Source organism: Microtus ochrogaster, chromosome 5, assembly GCF_000317375.1.
Source record: "Microtus ochrogaster isolate Prairie Vole_2 chromosome 5, MicOch1.0, whole genome shotgun sequence".
Taxonomy (NCBI): domain Eukaryota; kingdom Metazoa; phylum Chordata; class Mammalia; order Rodentia; family Cricetidae; genus Microtus; species Microtus ochrogaster.
Window position 1 is genome coordinate 59,294,687 of NC_022012.1, and position 19,589 is coordinate 59,314,275.

Sequence of the window (19,589 nt, forward strand, 5' to 3'; positions counted from 1 at the left end):
CACACACACACACACACACACACACACGTATGCATGCACACACACACCCTTCTACCAGTCTACCAGTTTGGGACTGTGGCTCCCAAGGAGAACACTAACCTTGCATGTCCAAGGCCCTAGGTTCTAGCCCCAGCCTCAAAATAAGACCTCTTCTACTAAAGAAACTAATCTATTGGTTGGGAAGCTGAGTCTACAGGATAAAATAAAATTATTACATTTTAATTTAATGCTAATAAATGGTCAGTCTAAGCCTTGGGTTGACATGAAATTTTCTGGTCAGAGTTACAGAGGAAGGAAGTCCGCCTTTTTTCATCATCCCTATGCGCTCCTGACATTCACCTGATAGGAATTTTAGTAGAACGGTTTCTGTGCCGGGTGGGTTTTTGTCAACTTGAAATAAACTTAAGTCATCAGGGAAGGGAGGACATCCGTTGATAAAATGGCCTCAATTGGCCTATGGGCAAATCTGTGAGGCACTTTCTTACTGAATGACTGATGTGGAGGGCCCAGCCCACTGTGGTGCCACCCCTGGGCAGTTGGTTTGGGGTCTTGGATTGTATAAGAAAGGTAGCTGAGAAAGCCAGTAACGTGTTCCTCCAGCCTGTCCTTCGGTTTCTGCCTCCAGGTTCCCACCCTGACTTCCAGTCCTGACGTCCCTCAGTGACGGAGCTTGACTCCAGGGTTGTGAAATGAAAGAAAGCAAACTAGGAGAGCGTCTTAAATTAATTATCCTCAAAAGAGAAAAAAACAAACAAAACAAAAAGCCTAAATGGGAAAATAAAATAGAATCTATATCTTAAACGTCACACAGAGAAAAACGTTCAACCACTTTCACACCCTCAGACTTGGTGCACAGACACAGGGTCACACAGTCAACAGGCAGGAGGACTATTTAATAAAAAATACTGTGCTGGGAGCCAGGGGTGTGGCCCAATGGTGGGGCACATAGCTCGTGCTCACGGGGCCTCGGGTTCCAGCTCTAACACCACAAAAACAAAATCCAAGTAAAAATTACTATAATGAACGGTCATTTTGGTGATTGCATTAGTGTGAGTGCTTATTTAACTATAATAGTAGCTACTCAAATTATTAAGATATTAAATTATCTTAATATTATTTTAATATCTTTAATATTAAATCAATATTAAAGAAATTAGGAGTGGTAAGAATATGAATATGTGGAAAACAAAACTTAAAATATATCCTTTCTTTATTCCAAATGCCAAAATGAATTTCAGTTAGACAAATTAAAATGTAAAAAATAAAATTTTCAATAAGTGTATTTTTAATTGTAACATAATCTAGGGAAGGCAGCCCTTCTATACAGATTGAATACTAGCCTATTGGACTGCAAAAAGAATAAAATCTCTGTGAGAGAGTATGGCAAGGCAATAGCTTTAGATGGCAACTTGGAAACATTCACCTTTTATATAATTTCTACTTTTATAAATCTAAATTGCAATTTTCTCACTTATGGACAAAGCCATGTAGAGATATCCACAGTCACTGCTTACAGCAGGAAAACAAACAAACAAGCAAAAAAAAAAAAACAGAAATAAAGACCCATTCATCAAAATTGTATTACACTCATAAAATAATGCACCGATTAGGGTCCTGGAATTTATCTAACCAGTATAAAAATACATCTAAGGCATAGTGTATACTGATTAAATGAACACATGGAGACCATTGCTTTTTTCCTGGCAGTTCTGAGGACTGAACCAGGACTTCTCACGTGCTAAAACAAGTATTCTACCACTGGAGTGAGCTACAGTCCCAGCTCTCGGGCTATGTAGTTCAGGCTGGCTTTGAACTCATGAATGGTCAGAACAAGATTTAGTTCTCAGAGCTGCTAGTAGGGGGAAAAAGTAAGGTTTGGTTAGCACTATCACAGTTTGGACAATGAAATGGAGTCACCTGTTAAGCTACAACCTAGCTGACCATGTTAAAATGCATTCTTCTGCGAAGGAGGAATCCCACCAACTCGCCAGAAAGCTCACACTGTACTAATCTGAACACACAACCGCAGCTCCACACGCTTTACACGCTAGACACTTGCTTGGAGAGAAGTGCGTTACACTAAAAATCCAGGGAAAAAAGTCAAAATCGAGGCGATGAAAATCACCCTTAAAGGCAGTATACAAAATACATCACTATTGCGTTTTTCAGAATATTATCTGTTATTAACACCTGGGGAAGAGCATGCTAGAAACCGGACTCATCTGTAATGTACATGCAAAGGGTTTCAAATAAACGCAGTTACTGAGCAAAAAGAGTCCCTCATTATTATATGCAGAAGTATATTAGTTGGCTTTCTAGTATTTGTTTAAAATTAATCACAAATAAAGTTTTGTATCTGATAGATTGTGTATTCCAGTCAATGATGAATTAGTTTAATACACACTAGAGAGACCAGGACTTTAAGAAAGCCAAAACATAGTTCCTAGAGGGAAACTTTAAATAATTGTATAATATATATATATGCATGTATTATATATAATAATTATACTAGCAGACACAGTAGACAGCTCATCAATCTCATGAAGAACTATACAAGTATACATAAAATCTGCAACTGTGGCTGTGAAATTAAAGATGCCAGACCTCAGCACCGTGAACAAAGTCCCCTTCGGAGCCAGGATCAAGGCTGGCTTTCACAGGAAGTAGTCACGATGTCCTGACAGGAAGTAGCATGTACAAAGACCCCGCGATGGGAGGGAATGGAGCACTAAGAGCAAGTCTGTGTAGCTGGAGCACAGCAGAAGGAAATGGGAAGAGGGGCGCTATACACAGGGCAGAGGCCGGCACCAGGATTGCACTCTTCACCCCATGGTCATCGGGAGCCATCAAGAGTGTGTAAGCGGGAAGAAGGAAGACTTGTCAGAGTTGAACTGTGGAGTGATGATGTCACACATGTCTCCAATGCATTGAGCAGAGATGCAAGGGTACACGGGCGACGGCAGCAAGAAAGCAAGCGACAGAAGGCGTCAGCTTCGGTTGGGAAGCAGCAGCATTCACTGTAGGAGATCACAGGAACGAGACCGAACGTGTCCTGCACTACCCAACAGGACAGCCATACTAGCCACGGGTCCTTAGGGACACCAGGCACACATAGCTTCTTATGTTTTAGTACTAAAAAAAATTTAATCCTTTCTACAGGAGTCCCGTCCGCCATATTTCAAATGCTTAAAGAGCTCATAGTGGCATCAATCTCCTGGTTACCATACTGGGTAACACCAGGGGTTACAGAAGGAATGGAAGGAGGAAGCAGAGAAATCCAAAGGAGAGTGACAGAGAGAAAGAGCTAGTAAAATAGGAAGAAGGAGATCCGTGAAGGAGAAGCCATGTGAGTGACAGAGGGAGCCCAGTGTGTCTTAGTGGATTGGGGGCAGAGTCCCCCGGGGCCTGGCCTGCACTTAATCATCACTGCTGACTCAGGAGAGGCAGGAAGGGACTACAGCAGGGACCGGAGATTCCTGTTTTAACAGGCCAGGAGAGGGTGAGGGGGTGCAGACAAGCAGAAGTATTTGGCAGCGTCCAGGGGGCACTAGCTTGCAGGCTTTAGTAAGAGAAGAGGCCTTCTGCTGGCAGAGCTCTAAGGGAGCAGGTGACCTGGGGGCAGGGGGCTGGCTGGCTCTGCTGAAATGTGTGGAGCAGGGAAACTAGGCAGGAGAGGTTTGAGAGCCCCAAAAGGTCAGTGACCATGGATTTAAGTGGTGCCAACCTGGCTGGCCTACCGGCCCTGTAAAAACGAGGAGAGCTCCAGTTTAGAGAGAAGAGTTAGAGCTAGGTCCTGACGTCAGGAAAACTGAAGCTTGCCTCATCTGGGAGGACTCTGCAATACAAAGTTAAGTACAGGGCTCTGAAGCCTCGCTCTAAATCGTCCTCTGCGAGGACCAGAATGAGGTCAGAGAAGAGCGGGTTTGAGAGACAGCAGGGCCTGAGCTATACCAAAGTGAGCATCAGAAAGAGCAGGGCAGCATCCATGGCTGGGATGCAGAAAGGGCAGGGCAGCAGCTACAGCTAGGATGCTTGTGCACCAAGAGTCAGTGTCTGAGGCTCCTGCAACTGGGTGAAGTCAGGGCTGGGGCTGGAGGTGACTGATTAATCAATTCATGAAAGTGCCACAGAGCCCAAAGGCTTCATCCTGTTTAAATTCCCACCCCAAGTGGTGGAGGAGAAGCAAGGACTCCAACCCCCCAGTTAACCAGTTGTGTGGGGAATGGGGACCAGTGTGGGCTGCTGCTGCCAGAAGCAGCTGGCGTGGAGATCCGGGTTTTCCAAGAACAAGTTCTTTATATGTGTTTTACTTCACAAAAAGGAGAAGTCGATGTTGCTCATATCTGCCTCCTGTGCTTTGCTCAGAATTAAGGGATGGTGAGCTGTCTGCTTGCAGAGATTGTGACAGACCCTGAAACTATGGAAATACCTGAACACTGCAGTTGAGACAGAATTTGGGCGCCTTCGAAGTGGTGGCTTGTCATCTTTAAGTTGGGTTTGATGCAGCGAATGAAGCTTGCTCCCTGAAAGAATAAGAAACACTTTTTAAGATAGTACATACAGCATCTATATGTTTCTATTATCTTTGAATACCACCAACTTCCACAGCACACTAACGTTAATGACACAAAATAATTAGGAATTTAGAATTTTATCATATTTCTATAATTTGAACCTTAAAATTAATGACTATATTGACTAAATATCAGCAAGATGAAGTTTTAGTTTTGACTGTCAAAAATCATTTTGTAAAAAGTCTTTCAGTGCAAAGCATTTCATTACTTTTAAACAATGCGCTCTATAGGCTTAACTATCTTCTCATAGAAGGTTTGGCTTTTTGTTTTTCAGGGCTATGCCTTGAACACACAGACAAACATCCTACTGCTTAACTAGAAGCCTCTATAGAGGCTGCAAAGGGAATTTTGGCCAAAATGTAAGCAAACAAAACACGAACGTAAGTCACTATTTTCATTCAACTTCAAAAAGACAAGGCCCCGAACTGTACCGCTGTGTGTATTGCTTGTTAAACAGTGTTTTTAAAAGCTTAAGGGCTTCCATGTGGTGACCATATTTTGCTGAATGAGGCAGAGGGAATACTGTTTGTATCACAGTGTAAGTGCTGTGTACAAAGATAAAGTAAAAGACATCCAAACAGATGCTTCTTTTCAAAGTGGCCACCATAGAACCCTGAATAGTTATTTCAACAACGATGACCACCACGGACACTTGGATGGCATATTTCTACAAACCACAACCACCTCATGATTTTAGAGCAGCCCAGTCTTTGGGGAGTGAAAATAAAACAGCCGCCCCATCAGACGGCATTTAAAGATGCCTGGTTGGTGAGGAATAGTGAGGGGGAATTCCATCAAATACATTATACACCTATACAAAATTTTCAAAGAAAAAGATATTGTATTTTTTAACAAAATGCTTAGCTCTTAAGAGTCAAATATTTTAGACTCAGAAACTTCACGATTTTCTGGGTGGCTCCAAAGGCAAACTCATCAGCAAGTAAAGCAGTAACTGTGGGACAGAATGGCCATTTGGCTGTTGAAAATGACTGGTCCTTAAAGGGAAAAGCATGAAGTTCAACTCTGCGGTTTATATAAAAACTAAGACTTTCCTTGGAATTACAATTTTTCTATAACCCACATATCCACTGTCTTTCTTTTTCATTTTGTGTTATAAAGACAGGCTCTCACTATGTAAGCCAAGGTGGCCTCAAAATTAAGAGCCTCCTGCCTCAACTTCCCAAATTCTGGGATTGCCACCACACTCAGCAATTAGGACTTCTCTCTAGATGGGTTTTGTTTTTCAGTTCAAACACTGGGGTGAACCCCAGTATAGGGAGTCACACCTGTATTCCCCGGGACACTGCGGCAAAGACGGGCTAATTGTAAGTTCAGGGCTAGCCTGAACTGTATGAGGAGACACTACCTAAAAATGTAAGAAAAAAACCAGCCAAGGGCCAGTTGTGCAGCTTAGTGGCAGAGCATTTGTATAGCGTGTGCAAGATCCTAGGTTCAATGCCAACACCACCAAAACACAACTAGAAAAACAATATCAAGGTGAATCAACAAAATGTAGTTAGAAGATGAACTTGTAGTAAGTTTGACATTTATCATTTATAAAGGACAGAAAAATATTAAGGTCATTTTTGTCTGCAGCACACTGCCCTGTCTGAAGAGTGTTACTATAATAAATTGTATGTCTTATCTTTGATATTAAAATATTTGCTCTTTTTTATAGTAACTATTTTCACTTTTGTGAAATCTTCATTTATTAACAACAAAAACTTCCAAATAATTTCACTTCACATACATACTTGGCCTTTCTTTAAAAAAAACTAATAATAAACACCTTACCATCTCAAAAGCTGACAGTGTGGCTGTGTGGTGTGGCTGGGGCATGTGGGGGTTTGGGGTGTGGGTGTAACTGGGTGTTGTTGTGGGTGTGCACTGGGGCTGGCATCCCGAGCATCATGATTACCAGGTAAAAGTCTACCACTGAGCTAAATTCCAGCCCTCTAAAAATCAACTTCTTTTTGAAAGAAAATGTGGTTTAAAAGATACCTCTCATTATCCCAGGGTTACTGTGCTTACTTGGATAACCACTAATAGTTGTTTCAGAAGACCATTTTAAAAACATACTTTCTTCAAATAATCCAATTAAAAAAATGGGGTACAGGCCTAAACAGAGAACTGTCAACAGATGAATCTAAAATGGCTGAAAGACACTTAAGGAAATGCTCAACATCCTTAGCTATCAGAGAAATGCAAATCAAAACAACTCTTACACCTGTAAGAATGGCCAAGATCAAAAACACTGATGACAAATTATGCTGGAGAGGATGTGGGGTAAAGGGAACACTACTGCATTGCTTGTGGGAATGCAAGCTGCTACACCCCCTTTGGAAATCAGTATGGTGATTTCTTAGAAAATTAGGAAACAACCTTCTTCAAGACCCAACAATATCACTTTCGGGTATATACCCAAAGGATGCTCAATTGTGCCACAAGGATATGTGCTCAGCTATGTTAATAGCAGGCAGCATTGTTTGTCATAGCCAGAACCTGGAAAAAAATCTAAATACCCCTCAACAGAAGAATGGATAAAAAAGATGTGATACAATTACACAATGGGAAAAAATGACATCTTGAAATTTGCTGGCGAACAGATGGATCTAAAAAACAGCATATTGAGTGAGGTAACCCAGACCCAGAAAGACAAACACTATAGGTACTCACTTGTAAGTGACTTTTAGACATAAAGCAAAAAATACCAGCCTACAATTCACAACTGCAGAGAACCTAGACAACAATGAGGACACTAAGAGAGACATACATGAATCTAATCTACATGGAAAGTAGAAAAAGACAGGATCTCCTGAGTAAATTAGGAGCGTGGGGATCATGGGAGAAGGTAGAAGGGGAGGGGGAAAGGACGGAGGGGAGCAGAGAAAAATATATAGCTCAATAAAAACAATAATAAGTTTTTTTTTAAAAAAAACCCTGCTTTCTTATTAAATATACTCACAGTACTTCGCAGTTTATCCAGAAGCAAATTTAACTGTGTCTAGAAAAGAAGGAAGATAAGATTATTTCAAAAAAGTCAAATAGCACAATGGAAATGAGTTAATATTAACTCTCCAATATGAGACTAAAATAACATGCAAAAACATCCACATGTAACATATTATAATAACCTCCTGGCACACAAACTCTGTAACAGGCAACGTCATGCAAAATGGCTAATGAAATGTCAAGGACAATAACGTCCATTACTAACACAGAACTCATATCATTAAGGCTGGAAATGAGCGGCACATTCACAAATGAGATGAATAAGGGAAATTACACAAGCCGTGAGTGAGCGCATGTGAAGACACTGGGGGTGTACTCAGCATCAACGTTGCAGTACAGTATCTGAGCATGTGACAAACAAGACACCGCCGTGTCACATACTGTGAAGGCTGAGATGTTTAAAACGAGCACGATGTGTACACCAGCATTAATTAGTTCATGCAGCACAGCAAAACAAAACTGTTGTATCTAGCCTCAGAAACCCTCTTCCCTAGTTTAAAATGTTATCTATTTCAAGGGCTTTTAGAACTCAAACAGTTTCCTGAAACTATTTTTCACAATGAATACAGTTAACCACGCTTTCCTAGTGTCACAATGCTGATTATAATTTACCCCAGCTCAGTGTGCTAAAATTATGTTTGTTTTGCTAGTCTGCAAAGCAATTTTACACAAAAATGCTTATTATTGCTACTTGGAAAATACAAATTAAGATGTTAATTCTCAAATTAACATATTGTGTTCAGCATAGCTATAATTAATAGCAACATGGAGGCTTTGCTGAATGCTCTTCCGTGAGCGGGGCGATGTTCGAAGACAGCTTTTCATGAGCATTGTTACATTTAATCCAATGAACAACACAGCACGATGAACCTAACTAAGGATAGATTATTAGCCTCGTGATACAGGTATTAAGACCTAGGGATGAAAACTGATTGGTCTGAGAACACGGAGCTAGTAATGGCAATTCCCTGAGATCAACATTCTTTCTCTTGCCGTGAGTAAACTTGTCACTAGAATTTTAAATAAGTTATCATGGCATTGACTGAAGACTACAGTCACATGCACAAAACTAGCTGACAGAAGCCAACCTCAGTCTGTACCCCAGACAACTGAAAAGCACATCAACAGCCTCTTTGGGGAGAAAGCAACCGTTATAAATCCCCTCATTTTAATCCAGAGACAGAGTTCACTGTTTTGCTCCCCAAAATGGGCATAAGTCAGAAGAGTAGAAGGAAAAATTACAGAGCATCAGCTGAGCAAACAGAAAAGAACGTCCATTAACACAAGCCAAAGACCGGGGGGGGGGGGGGGGGCAGGAAGCACCCTTGGCAAATCAGGCTTCACATGGATTTTTATTTAATTGTTTTTAGATTTGATGTTAATTATACGTGTGTGCATGTTGCAGTTACCCTCAGAGGCTTCAGATTCCCTGGGACTAGAGTTACAGGGGCACGTATATCACCCGATGTGGGTACTGGGAACAGAACTTGGGTCCTCTGCAAGAGTGGTACACACTCAGCCTCTCAGCTGTCTCTCTTACCCTTTATGTTTTATTTTTAAAGACGCAAATATTTGTGCTTATAATCGAGTAAGATTTCCAACAAAAAATATTGCTCTTCCTAAAGCACCACTTACTGGAAGTAAGTGGTGGAACATGTTTGGTCCCCATACACTGGCTAATTAAAGTGTTACTGAACTGTAGTCTGGATAACTGAATTGCTGCTGAAATGGAACCTGGATAATTGGAGTGCTACTGAAATGGAGTCTGCTTTGTGTTTATCTTACACAACTCACTTTTAATTTAATGAACTATTGAAGTATGTTTAAAGTTGATTCCTATTAAGATTTCATACCACCCCAGAATGACAACACACACCTTTAATACCAGCACTCAGGAGGCAGAGGCATGTGGATTTTTGTGAGGTCAAGGACAGCCTGGTATATATTGTGAATTCCAGATCAGTCAGGGCTACATAATGAGAGCCTGTTTCAAAATAAAAATGATACTAAAGAGACTTCATTTTAAAGCATATCAGAGAAAAACGTATGTGGAATATTTTATTCCTATCACTCAAGAGTTTTTGCAGTCAATGCAAAAAGTAGACATTGTTATGGATAAACAGTTACAAGATATTAAATTCCTCCAGTTAAAGGTTATATATGCTGCCTATCATTTTAAATACGCTTTTACTGGCAATAACACTATATTCATATGAGATGTTGTGTTGTGTTTTCTGAGGAGGGGTCAGATGGTTATGTTACCCAGTCTGGCCCCAGCCAGACTCAAGTGGTCCCTCCTTTGTCAGGCTCCTGAGTCACCTGGGACCGCAGGAGCCATAACGCCACATCTAGTCCAGGCGCTGTTTTCAAACCAACTATGCCATAAAATGTTTAATCTGGAATGGAAAAATACCAGATAAAAATATTGCTCACTGAGTAAATCAAGAACTTATATAATTAATATATCTTAAACAAAATTCAAACCTTCGAATTCAGCTACCTAAAAATGTTTTAGATTTTTCTTCAATATTTATATTTTGAAGCCGGGCAGTGGTGGCGCATGCCTCTAATCCCAGCACTCGGGAGGCAGAGGCAGGCGGATCTCTGTGAGTTCGAGGCCAGCCTGGTCTACAAGAGCTAGTTCCGGGATGGGCACCAAAGCTACAGAGAAACCCTGTCTCGAAAAACCAAAAAAAAAAAAATTATATTTTGAAGCTTTAAAAAGAAACTTAGCTTTTAGATATCAAGTTAGAGATGTGGGATTCATATCAATTCTTCTTCTTTTTTGTTTTTGTTGTTGTTGTTGTTTGTTTTGTTTGTCTGGTTTGGTTTTTGGCTTTGAGACAGGGTCTCACACTGCTTGAGCTGATCTTGATCCAGGTACCAGAGACTAGCCTTGAACTCCTGATCCTCCTAGTCCTAATTACCCGGGTCTGAGATTACAGGAATGTGTCACCAAGCCCAGGTTAGGGCCCATTTCAACCCAGAAAGGATTTGAGAAGTTTGTGCTACTAGTTAGCACCCCAGTCTTCTTGACACAAGCAGTTTTCAACCTATAGGTTATGATCCCTCTGGGGTTGAGTGACCCTTTCACAGGGGTCACATGTCAGATAGTCTGCACATCATACATTTACATTATGATTCATAACAGTAGCAAAATTACAATTATGAAGTAGCAATGAAAATAATTTTATGCTTAGGTTCACCACACATAAGGAACTATAGTAAAGGGTCACAGCATTAGGAAGGTTGAAAACTACTGCTTTATAGAAATACTGTTCTTAATTATATCACTCTTAATATTGAAAGTATGCATTTCAAAAGGCAAAATGCAGTTTTATAGGAAATACAATGATACTTACTGAAAATATACAGAAAATTTAATTAAATTTCTTTGTTCTATACATTACAATTATTTATTAAAGGGTTTTTAATTTTTATACCTATGCAATAAATATAAGCAATATTGAACAATAATTTCAAGCAATTGGTAGCATTCTATCACTAAAACACACCTTGTTTTAAAACATTCCTTGTTAGATTTTAAAGAATTAATTTCTGATTCAAAATTAATAGATTATTCTTTAACATGGGATAAGAGAATTGAAGAGTCTGCCACCCCAGAGCGCTTCTCTTTTATAGAAGTTATCCAAAGGTTTAACAAAAGTTTACTGTAACACACATGCCCATGATGCCGTGAGAGGAAATGCGTTGACAATGAATCACAAGCTGAATCGTGAACTTGAGACGGGCACTTTAACATAGCAGCCATGCTGTGCACAGAAGTCTGTGAAGGTGATCATTTACCTGAAGCCCCGGATGTGCCTGCTTTTCCTCTCAACTCACCTAGTCCTCTCTAGCCATCCCGAGCTGAACTACTGCAGCTAAACAAAACTGCTGAATGAGGAAGGAAACAGAAAACACGTGGGAAAGAGAAGATTGCAGGTCACCCAGGCAGTATGCAGAAGCAAGACCATTAGGAGGATTAATCAGATAGGCTGTGTACAAACACAGTCTGAAAATATAAGCCTTTCTGTATACTCCGTTACTACAACCACAATTAGATGGTACGTACAAGCGTTGATAAGGCAGGGTTGTCTCTTGAGACACGCCTGTGGCACTTCCATCATCTACATTATCCATGTCACAATACAAAACAACGGTTTTTATTTGAAATACAACCCAAACACACAACAAAAACCAAAAACCCTTCAATGAGTTATTTAGCACAAATACCTTAAACTTGTTTCCCACGCTGATGAAGCTGAGTTTTCCTGCCTTTTGTTTTGTATCTTTGCTGTTATTGGTGGATGATTCGAATAAGGCCCGTATAAACTTATCCCTGGATTCGCAAATCAAGGATTCAAGAGACATATGTAGTGCGTCATTATTTTTCTCCACAAACTGGGTCTGAAAAAAAAAATCAAATAAAGTGTTTCCATCTGCCTTGTGATAAACATCCCCTAACTGAGTTCTGTCCTATGGAATTTTCTAAGAAAACGCAAATATTCCCTTTCCCTACTGACCAAGAGAGCCCACCACTTGAGTGTGGGTATTTCGCACTTTGAGGGTGACTAGCGCATCAAGGAACTGAATTCCAGAAGCTGTTCAGGTTTAAATGCCCAGAGCCTACCCCAGGGTAGTGTGGCTCAGCGTCAGCTGCTTTCTCCCCGAGCAATAAGGCCACACTCACCGTCTCGTAGCACACTGCCCCTGCGAAGTGCCGGATGATGAAACCCTCGTCATCTCTCAGGTTCCTGTGAACGGCCAGCTTAGACTTCCTGGGAATCTAAGGGAAGAGTACAGAGAGAAGTCACCGCTTCACCAAAACAGTCAGTCACTTTCCTTAGACAATGCCAGATACAGAGTACCAAAAGTAATAAAAGAATTTCACATTATTCATAATTACACTACTTTTAAACGACAAATACACTTTAAAGTACTTGTGGGATTTACTTGACAGTTGCTTATGCCTTAGTGAAAAAAATTGTTATAATACCAAAACATACAAATATTTACACCTGCTCTACAGGAAACATACACACATGCCTTTCACAATAAAACATACACACATGCACAACTCCTACAAGCAAAACATACATGCACACTGGCCACACCTAAAATATATGTACACATGCCTGCAACAAACATAGACATATGCATACCTCCTGCACACAAAATATACACTCACATACCTGCCATACAAAAAGCATACACAGCCGGGCGATGGTGGCGCACGCCTTTAATCCCAGCACTCGGGAGGCAGAGGCAGGTGGATCTCTGTGAGTTCGAGACCAGCCTGGTCTACAGAGCGAGTTCCAGGACAGGCTCCAAAGCCATAGTGAAACCCTGTCTCGAAAAACCAAAAAAAAAAAAAAAGCATACACATATGCATACTTGCCACACATAAAACATATACATGTACACTTGTCACATATAAAACATATATACATGCATGCCTGTCACGTACAAGACATACAAACATGTATGAATGCCACACATCAAGCATATACACACACCTGCCACACAAAAAATACACACATACATACATGTGTGCCACACACAAAACATATATACATGCATGCCTGCCGCACACAAGACATACATACATGTATGAATGCCACACATAAAACATAAACACACACCTGCCACACAAAAATATATACACACGTGCTACACACAAAACATATATTCATGCATGAATGCCATACACAAAAAATACACATATGGATGAATTCCACATACAAAACAAATACACATTCATGCCTGCCTCACACAAAAACTTGGTTAATGGTGCTTATTATCCTTCCAGAGGACTTGAGTGTGCCTTCCGGCACCCATGTCTGGCAGCCCAAAACTACTGTATCTCTATGTGATCTGATATCTTTTTCTGGACTCTGCAGGTGCTACCCTGATGTGCACGTATTCACCCAGGGACACATATAAAAATAAAATCTTTTTAAAAGTAAAAGTTTATTTGAAAGTAAACACCAAATAGAGTTGCAAATTTTCTAAAATTAGCCACCTGCTTCTAAAGCTCAGTCTTCATACTCATCAGAATCAACTCAGGGGATCTAAAGCTCCCTTTCCCCATGGTATTTAGATAGGCTGATTCTGAAGTGTGGCCAGGAAGAAAACCACGAGGTCAGCACAGGACCCTTCTGGTGTCTCAAACCAACCATCCTAACACTCTGCACAGTGAGCCCGGAACCACTTCAAGGGAACTATGACATTTTAGGACGGTAGCATTTAACTACAGTATCGCATATTTGAATTATTTAAACTTTCCAAACTACTTCCACATGTGTTATCATATCTGTCTCTAAAACTAACCCAAGGGGAAGGAGACCATGCCATTTAGAATAGACAGACTAAGCCGCGGACCAGAGGGCAGAGCCCTTAGAACAGAGAACGGGCAATCACTCAGGAGCCAGAATGGAGGTTCTGCTGCTATACCTCTTTGCCTGCCTCCTAAGCCACCAAGCCTCACATGCCACCAAGGCATGCCATCCACCTCCCTCATCTGTAGTATAAGGATACTAATAGGATTAAATAAAGTCATTCAAGTAAAAGCACTGGGACAATGCATATAGTGTTCCATGAATGGCCATCATACTTAGTTCAAAAACCCAGCAAAACTAATGGCCTATGTAAATCAGGATTTATTGCTGTGTTCTTGTTTGTTCTCCCTGACAAAAGCAGCCGGGCCTCATTCCTGATGCTTGAGCTTGCCGTCTTTAAGTTACACATCTCTGGGATTACGCTGGGCACAGTTATACTGGCAGAGATCAGCACTCTTGGTGAGGCAACCATGCATCATAGACCATACACCAAACAGCCATAAACACACAAGACTGGCTACACAGCTTCAATATTAGCCAAAGTTTTGTCAAGGAGGCATATTGTTCTGCTGCTTCCCACCAAAGCACTAGAAGCAAGCTGCCCATTATGCTAACTCCTGGGGACATGTAAGAGCTAATACATGTGGGCTAATAGAAAAGGTGGTTCTGAGGACCTGAACATGTATTTTTCCAGTAAGCCATTGAATCTATAGCCCACTGATGTTTTGTCAATTTTTTATTGGATTTTAAATTGTCTTTGCCTCTCTTTTAACATATTAATGGGCTGCAGTAACATTTGGTGTGTATATGCACTGTCATTCTGCTAATAAGGAACACAAATGAGCATCTTTGTTACATTCATTTAAGCAGCTTGACTCATCAAAGCAGTGACCACTATATGATTTCACAACTTCAAAACACACACGATGAGCGGATACACTTGCGAACTTGTACCCTAAGCCCTAAGCAACTCTAAGCAGCTTCTCTCGTTTCTTTTTCTGTCTTCTTTTGAGGGAAGTGGGGAGCCCTGCTGCTCTTCTCCCTGCCACGAAACAGCATCTACCTTCATGACTGGAACTCAAGTCAGCAATTCTGTGCTGGTCGGGCTTTGTGCACTCAGGGTGAAGCTACGTCTGCCTTGTCTCAGGAGATGATGGCTGAGTGGAGGGACAAGCACAGTGTTGGAGGAACACAGAACACTGTCTAAACAGCCACAAATGCCAGGGTCACAGAGAACAACTCCACTTTCACTCCAAAAGGACTCAAGAGCCAATAGCAGTTCAGCAACCTGGGCACTTATGTGTATTGCTGGCTTTGTTTCTTCTTCCCTCTGCACTACCTGATCTTCCTACCAACGCAGTATCAATTCCCCCTCTGGGTGCATGAGCTACCGCACTCAGCTAAAGCTTTGCTCTCAAATACGTGTGTGGACCACATGTGCGCACGCACACACATACTTTTATCACCATCTATAGGAAATGTTTGCTGGTTATAACCTACTTGTAGTTGTTATAATTTTTGACTCTAGCTATTAGCAATATCTGAAATCTAGTGCAGCTATTTGCTGAAAGACTACTCTTCCCAGTAGAAGCTCCATTTTGGAATGGCACACTCACAGAGAGTCGGAAATGGTCCTTGTGCTTCTGGTGGACCGCTGATGTGAAGTGCTGGTCACTCGGCTGGGGGAGACGATTTTCTTCATCCAGAATATCCAGGATTCCCACCAATTTCACTTCAATTAAATCTATTTCAAGATATCAAAACAGTCACAGTGTGAATCAATACTTTAAAAAATATTTACTCCACTTTGAAAAGCATTTGGAAACAAGGTAAGAGTGAATGATGAACACATTCTATTGAGGGCTGTCTAGAAATGGGAGAGTTTTCATTTCAAATAGAACCTTTTATTTAAAGGTAATATCATAGTTTTTAATACAAGTTTTGGAAAAACAACTTCACAAAGAAGTGACCATTCAGCTCCTGTATCTATGGCCCCAAGAATGTCACAGAGGGGGTGAGGGACTGTAAGAGCCAGAATGCCAGGAAGTCTGCTGTGAAGCTGTCTCTCCTAGAAATGGCTACATAAACAAGACTTGAACAGTAGCAATATCAGCAGATACATTAACAACGTGGAAGGGGGAAATTTTTGTGTGGTTCCACGGCTAGACAAAGAACTACAGACAGCTAATGAGTTCCGGAAGAAGGAGAATTAGCCTCTCCCAGAAGTAAACCCCCTTATTGGGTGTCCAATGCAGAGTAGTCAGCCTTGAAGATATATATATATATATATTCATATATTCATATATATGTATATATATAACAAAATGGACTAGCAGCTTGTGTGTGTATGTGTGTGTGTAAATGTACATGTATAACAATAATAAAGAAAATAAAGAAAAATAAAAGTTTATCAACTTGGAAAAAACATGGAAGAAGGTTTCAGGGAAGGTGGTTGGAAGGGTTGGAGGGAGGAAAGGGAAAGGGGAAAGTGATGTAACTACTCCAATCTAAAACATTTTTAATTTTTTTCAAAGAAAGTAATTGATACCATAAGCATTCTTTGTGTACACTAGGGTAACAGTCTAAGGACCCAGAACCTCACCCTTTTCCAGATGACATCTACATTCAGGCTCAAAAATAAAGAAGTTTTTGCATACAGAGTTTCTTAATACTATTTTCAAAAACTGATTTTAAAACTTTCAAACATAATTTTTAGTAATGATATATTTTTATGCTCCACCCTTTATGTTGGTTGGATTTTTCTGCCTAACCAAAATAACTATATATTTTAAACATCTTAAATAAAATAATATATATGTATACATACCCACATATATATGTGTGGATGTGAGGGGGGTTGGAATACAGTTCCAGAATACAGAAAGAGAAATCAAGGTTCCCATTGCATCAAACAGAAAAAGATACCTCTTTGAAATTTGGTGATGAAGGAGGATGAACAAGCTGAACTAAGCTATGCATGAAAGTATCCCAGTAGGGAACTGAATGAGACAGAAGAGGGACAAAGGATCAACAGAGGGGGAGAAACTCCAGCAAGATAAACAATCCCCACAGCCAAGGGTCAGAGATGAGAAAAGCAGCAGTGGCTAAAGGATACTGAGTAGACCAGGGTAGACCAGGGTAGACCAGGGTAGACCAGGAAAGCCTTTGAAAGGCTACTGGGATATAAAGTGATACGGCTACTATATTGTGTTGTCAAAGTCTAGCCTATGAGCTATTGACTGGACTATCAAATTGGGTTTTCAACTCCCAGACTTGCCCAGCACTTGATTTTAGAGATGGGTTGGGAGAGAAAAGAAAGAGGATAGGAGAGAGGGGGATGGCCCGGTGACCTGGGATGGTGGGTGACCCGGGACCTGGGTTCAATTCCCAGCACCCACCAGCAGTTTACAACTCTAACTCCAGTCCTAGGGACCAGATGCCCTCTTTTGTCCTCTATTGACACCAGGCTTGAATGTGGTTCACAGACATACAAGCAGGCAAAACATTCATGCAAATAAATATAAATAAATAAATAACAGACAAAGGGGTAGCTGGAAGGCAATAGGGTACGTTTCTTTATTGACAAACTCAAAGAAAAGCAGAGGTCTTGTTCTATAATAGTATCTAGAGTTAACATGGAATGTCTAAAGTCAACTTGCAACCAGTGAGAGAATCAGCCAGTCCACAGAAGACAGAACCAAGTGACCCAGACAAACCTCACCAAACTAAGTACTTCCTCATAGGAGCTGACATAGTTGTCAGCTTGCCCCCCCTGAGGAGTGGAGCTCCCCTTACCCAGTTCACAAAACAGCCTTCTAACTAGTAAAATACATATCACAATACACAGAGATTTTAAGAAAATTTTCAACAATGCTGATCAAAGTGCCTTACCAGGAAGAGTACTAAAAAGTTGACCTCTCCAAGGTCACAGTCGCAAGTCCTGTAACTAGTGTCTAGACCACAGAACACAGAGATGTTCCCAGGAAAGGCATTCGTGGTCTCCCCCATACCCCACAAAGGCAGAATAACAGCACCCGTACCTATGCAGTCCTGATTGTCCACATAATGCACTTCATTAACACCCAGGCCCTCTTTCTGATAGAGTTCTTGCTCCTGTAAATCAAATGTAATAGTCATCAACATGGAAATACACTGTGACATAAGATGCCACTGCTGTCATTCCTACACAACAGTTACTGGTTAAAAGGTAAAAATTTTACCCACAGGTATAGCCCTAAATGACTTCCTCAAGATGAAACCAAGTTTGAATGCTTTTAGCCAAACACCGAAATCAGGAAATAGCACAAAACTATAAATGGATGCAGAGACTCCACAGCAAAATAACATAAATAATTTGGAAGAATGTTACACCAATAATATCTCAATGAAAATATACTCTCTATTTGTAAGGTCAGTATGTTCTTAAAATAATTTTTGAAGATTTTTTATCATATGAGTAGCTTATACATAGAACTTAAGCTAAGTTCTAATATTGCTTTTCCCTCAATGGTTAAATATTTCTCCTCACAACCTACACCAGAGAAGTGTCCTCACATTCTAGAAGGTACTATTAACTTGGACCCAATACGAATTTAAAATTAATGTGTATACTTAAATGACTGTAATAAAAGCAAGCATAAAGATGGTGCACCCTGTTTACATGGTTTCTCTTTCTACATAGAACAACGTAGGGCTGCCTTGGAGAAACTTTCTAGTCCCTCTCTTCTGGCATCTTCCATCAGCACAGCCTGTCTCAGATGGTACAGAGGGAGGAAAACAAAGGCATTGGTAGAAAAGATTGGAGAAGAAAATAATGAGCCTTTGAACAAATCAATCTATCCAAAGCTAACCTTGCTTGACTAAACTGTAAAGACTCATAAAATAACTTCTGCTAGTCTATTCTGAACATCAGCCATGCCCAGAGTTACATACTGAGGGAAGAGGAAGGAAGATCCTTCCTGGAAAAGAAATGGCAGCCCATCAAAGACAGCCCACAGAAGGAGAAGAGCCAGAGGTACTCCTGGCCAGTGGCTGCTCAGAATCTCCTGACTGGTGGCTGTGTGGCGCACAGGGAGAGGACAGCAGAGGCCGAGGCCAGAGATGAGAGCAGGCAGCTGTTTAGCAGTGGCAGGAATAGAGACGGCAGATCAGGATGAAAAACACAAGCTGGGCTCACTAAAGAAAGTCACTGGTAAGAAATCACAGACACCCGGTTCTGCGAAGCTGTCGACTAATTCCTCCAACGACCCCAAACTTCAGCTGAGCTGCTAGTGCCTACCGGACCACCAGGCTACCCCACACCAGACTCCATCAGTCAGGGTAATTGCAGCCTGACTGTCTTCCTTGAGATTTAGGCAGTTTAAAGCAGGTCTTAATCTAAGTGATGACGGTACTCACCTCCTTCAGGATCCTTTCGTTAAAAAACTGTTGGAGTTTCTCATTGCAATAGTTAATACAAAACTGTTCAAAGCTGTTGTGCTCAAAGTACTCTGAAAACATAAAACCAGAGCAGAGTTGTCACCACCCAACAACGACGTTCACTAACTTATCCCAGGATAAAGTGTAGAAACTCTGTCGATGCTTTGATTTAAAATTGGGTTTGCAAAATACATAAAATTCTTCGTCCTGTGTCAGTCCCCAAAAATGTCCTCAAGACATAGTT

At 40.9% G+C, this 19,589-nt stretch overlaps 1 protein-coding gene across 7 annotated transcripts in view; it reads right to left on the bottom strand.

Annotated features, from left to right (window-relative positions):
* Myo6 (myosin VI) overlaps nucleotides 1–19,589 on the bottom strand; it is a 136,479-nt gene that overhangs the window by 28,524 nt on the left and 88,366 nt on the right. For all 7 annotated transcript variants that reach the window (XM_026779463.1, XM_026779462.1, XM_005347569.3 and 4 more), the window contains exons 14-20: nucleotides 19,325–19,416; nucleotides 17,968–18,040; nucleotides 15,544–15,671; nucleotides 12,280–12,375; nucleotides 11,823–11,996; nucleotides 7,540–7,578; nucleotides 4,430–4,523 (exon numbers count right to left, since the gene is read on the bottom strand). In XM_026779463.1, coding sequence (XP_026635264.1) covers nucleotides 4,430–4,523; nucleotides 7,540–7,578; nucleotides 11,823–11,996; nucleotides 12,280–12,375; nucleotides 15,544–15,671; nucleotides 17,968–18,040; nucleotides 19,325–19,416 — 696 coding nt within the window. The remainder of the gene's footprint in view (nucleotides 1–4,429; nucleotides 4,524–7,539; nucleotides 7,579–11,822; nucleotides 11,997–12,279; nucleotides 12,376–15,543; nucleotides 15,672–17,967; nucleotides 18,041–19,324; nucleotides 19,417–19,589) is intronic.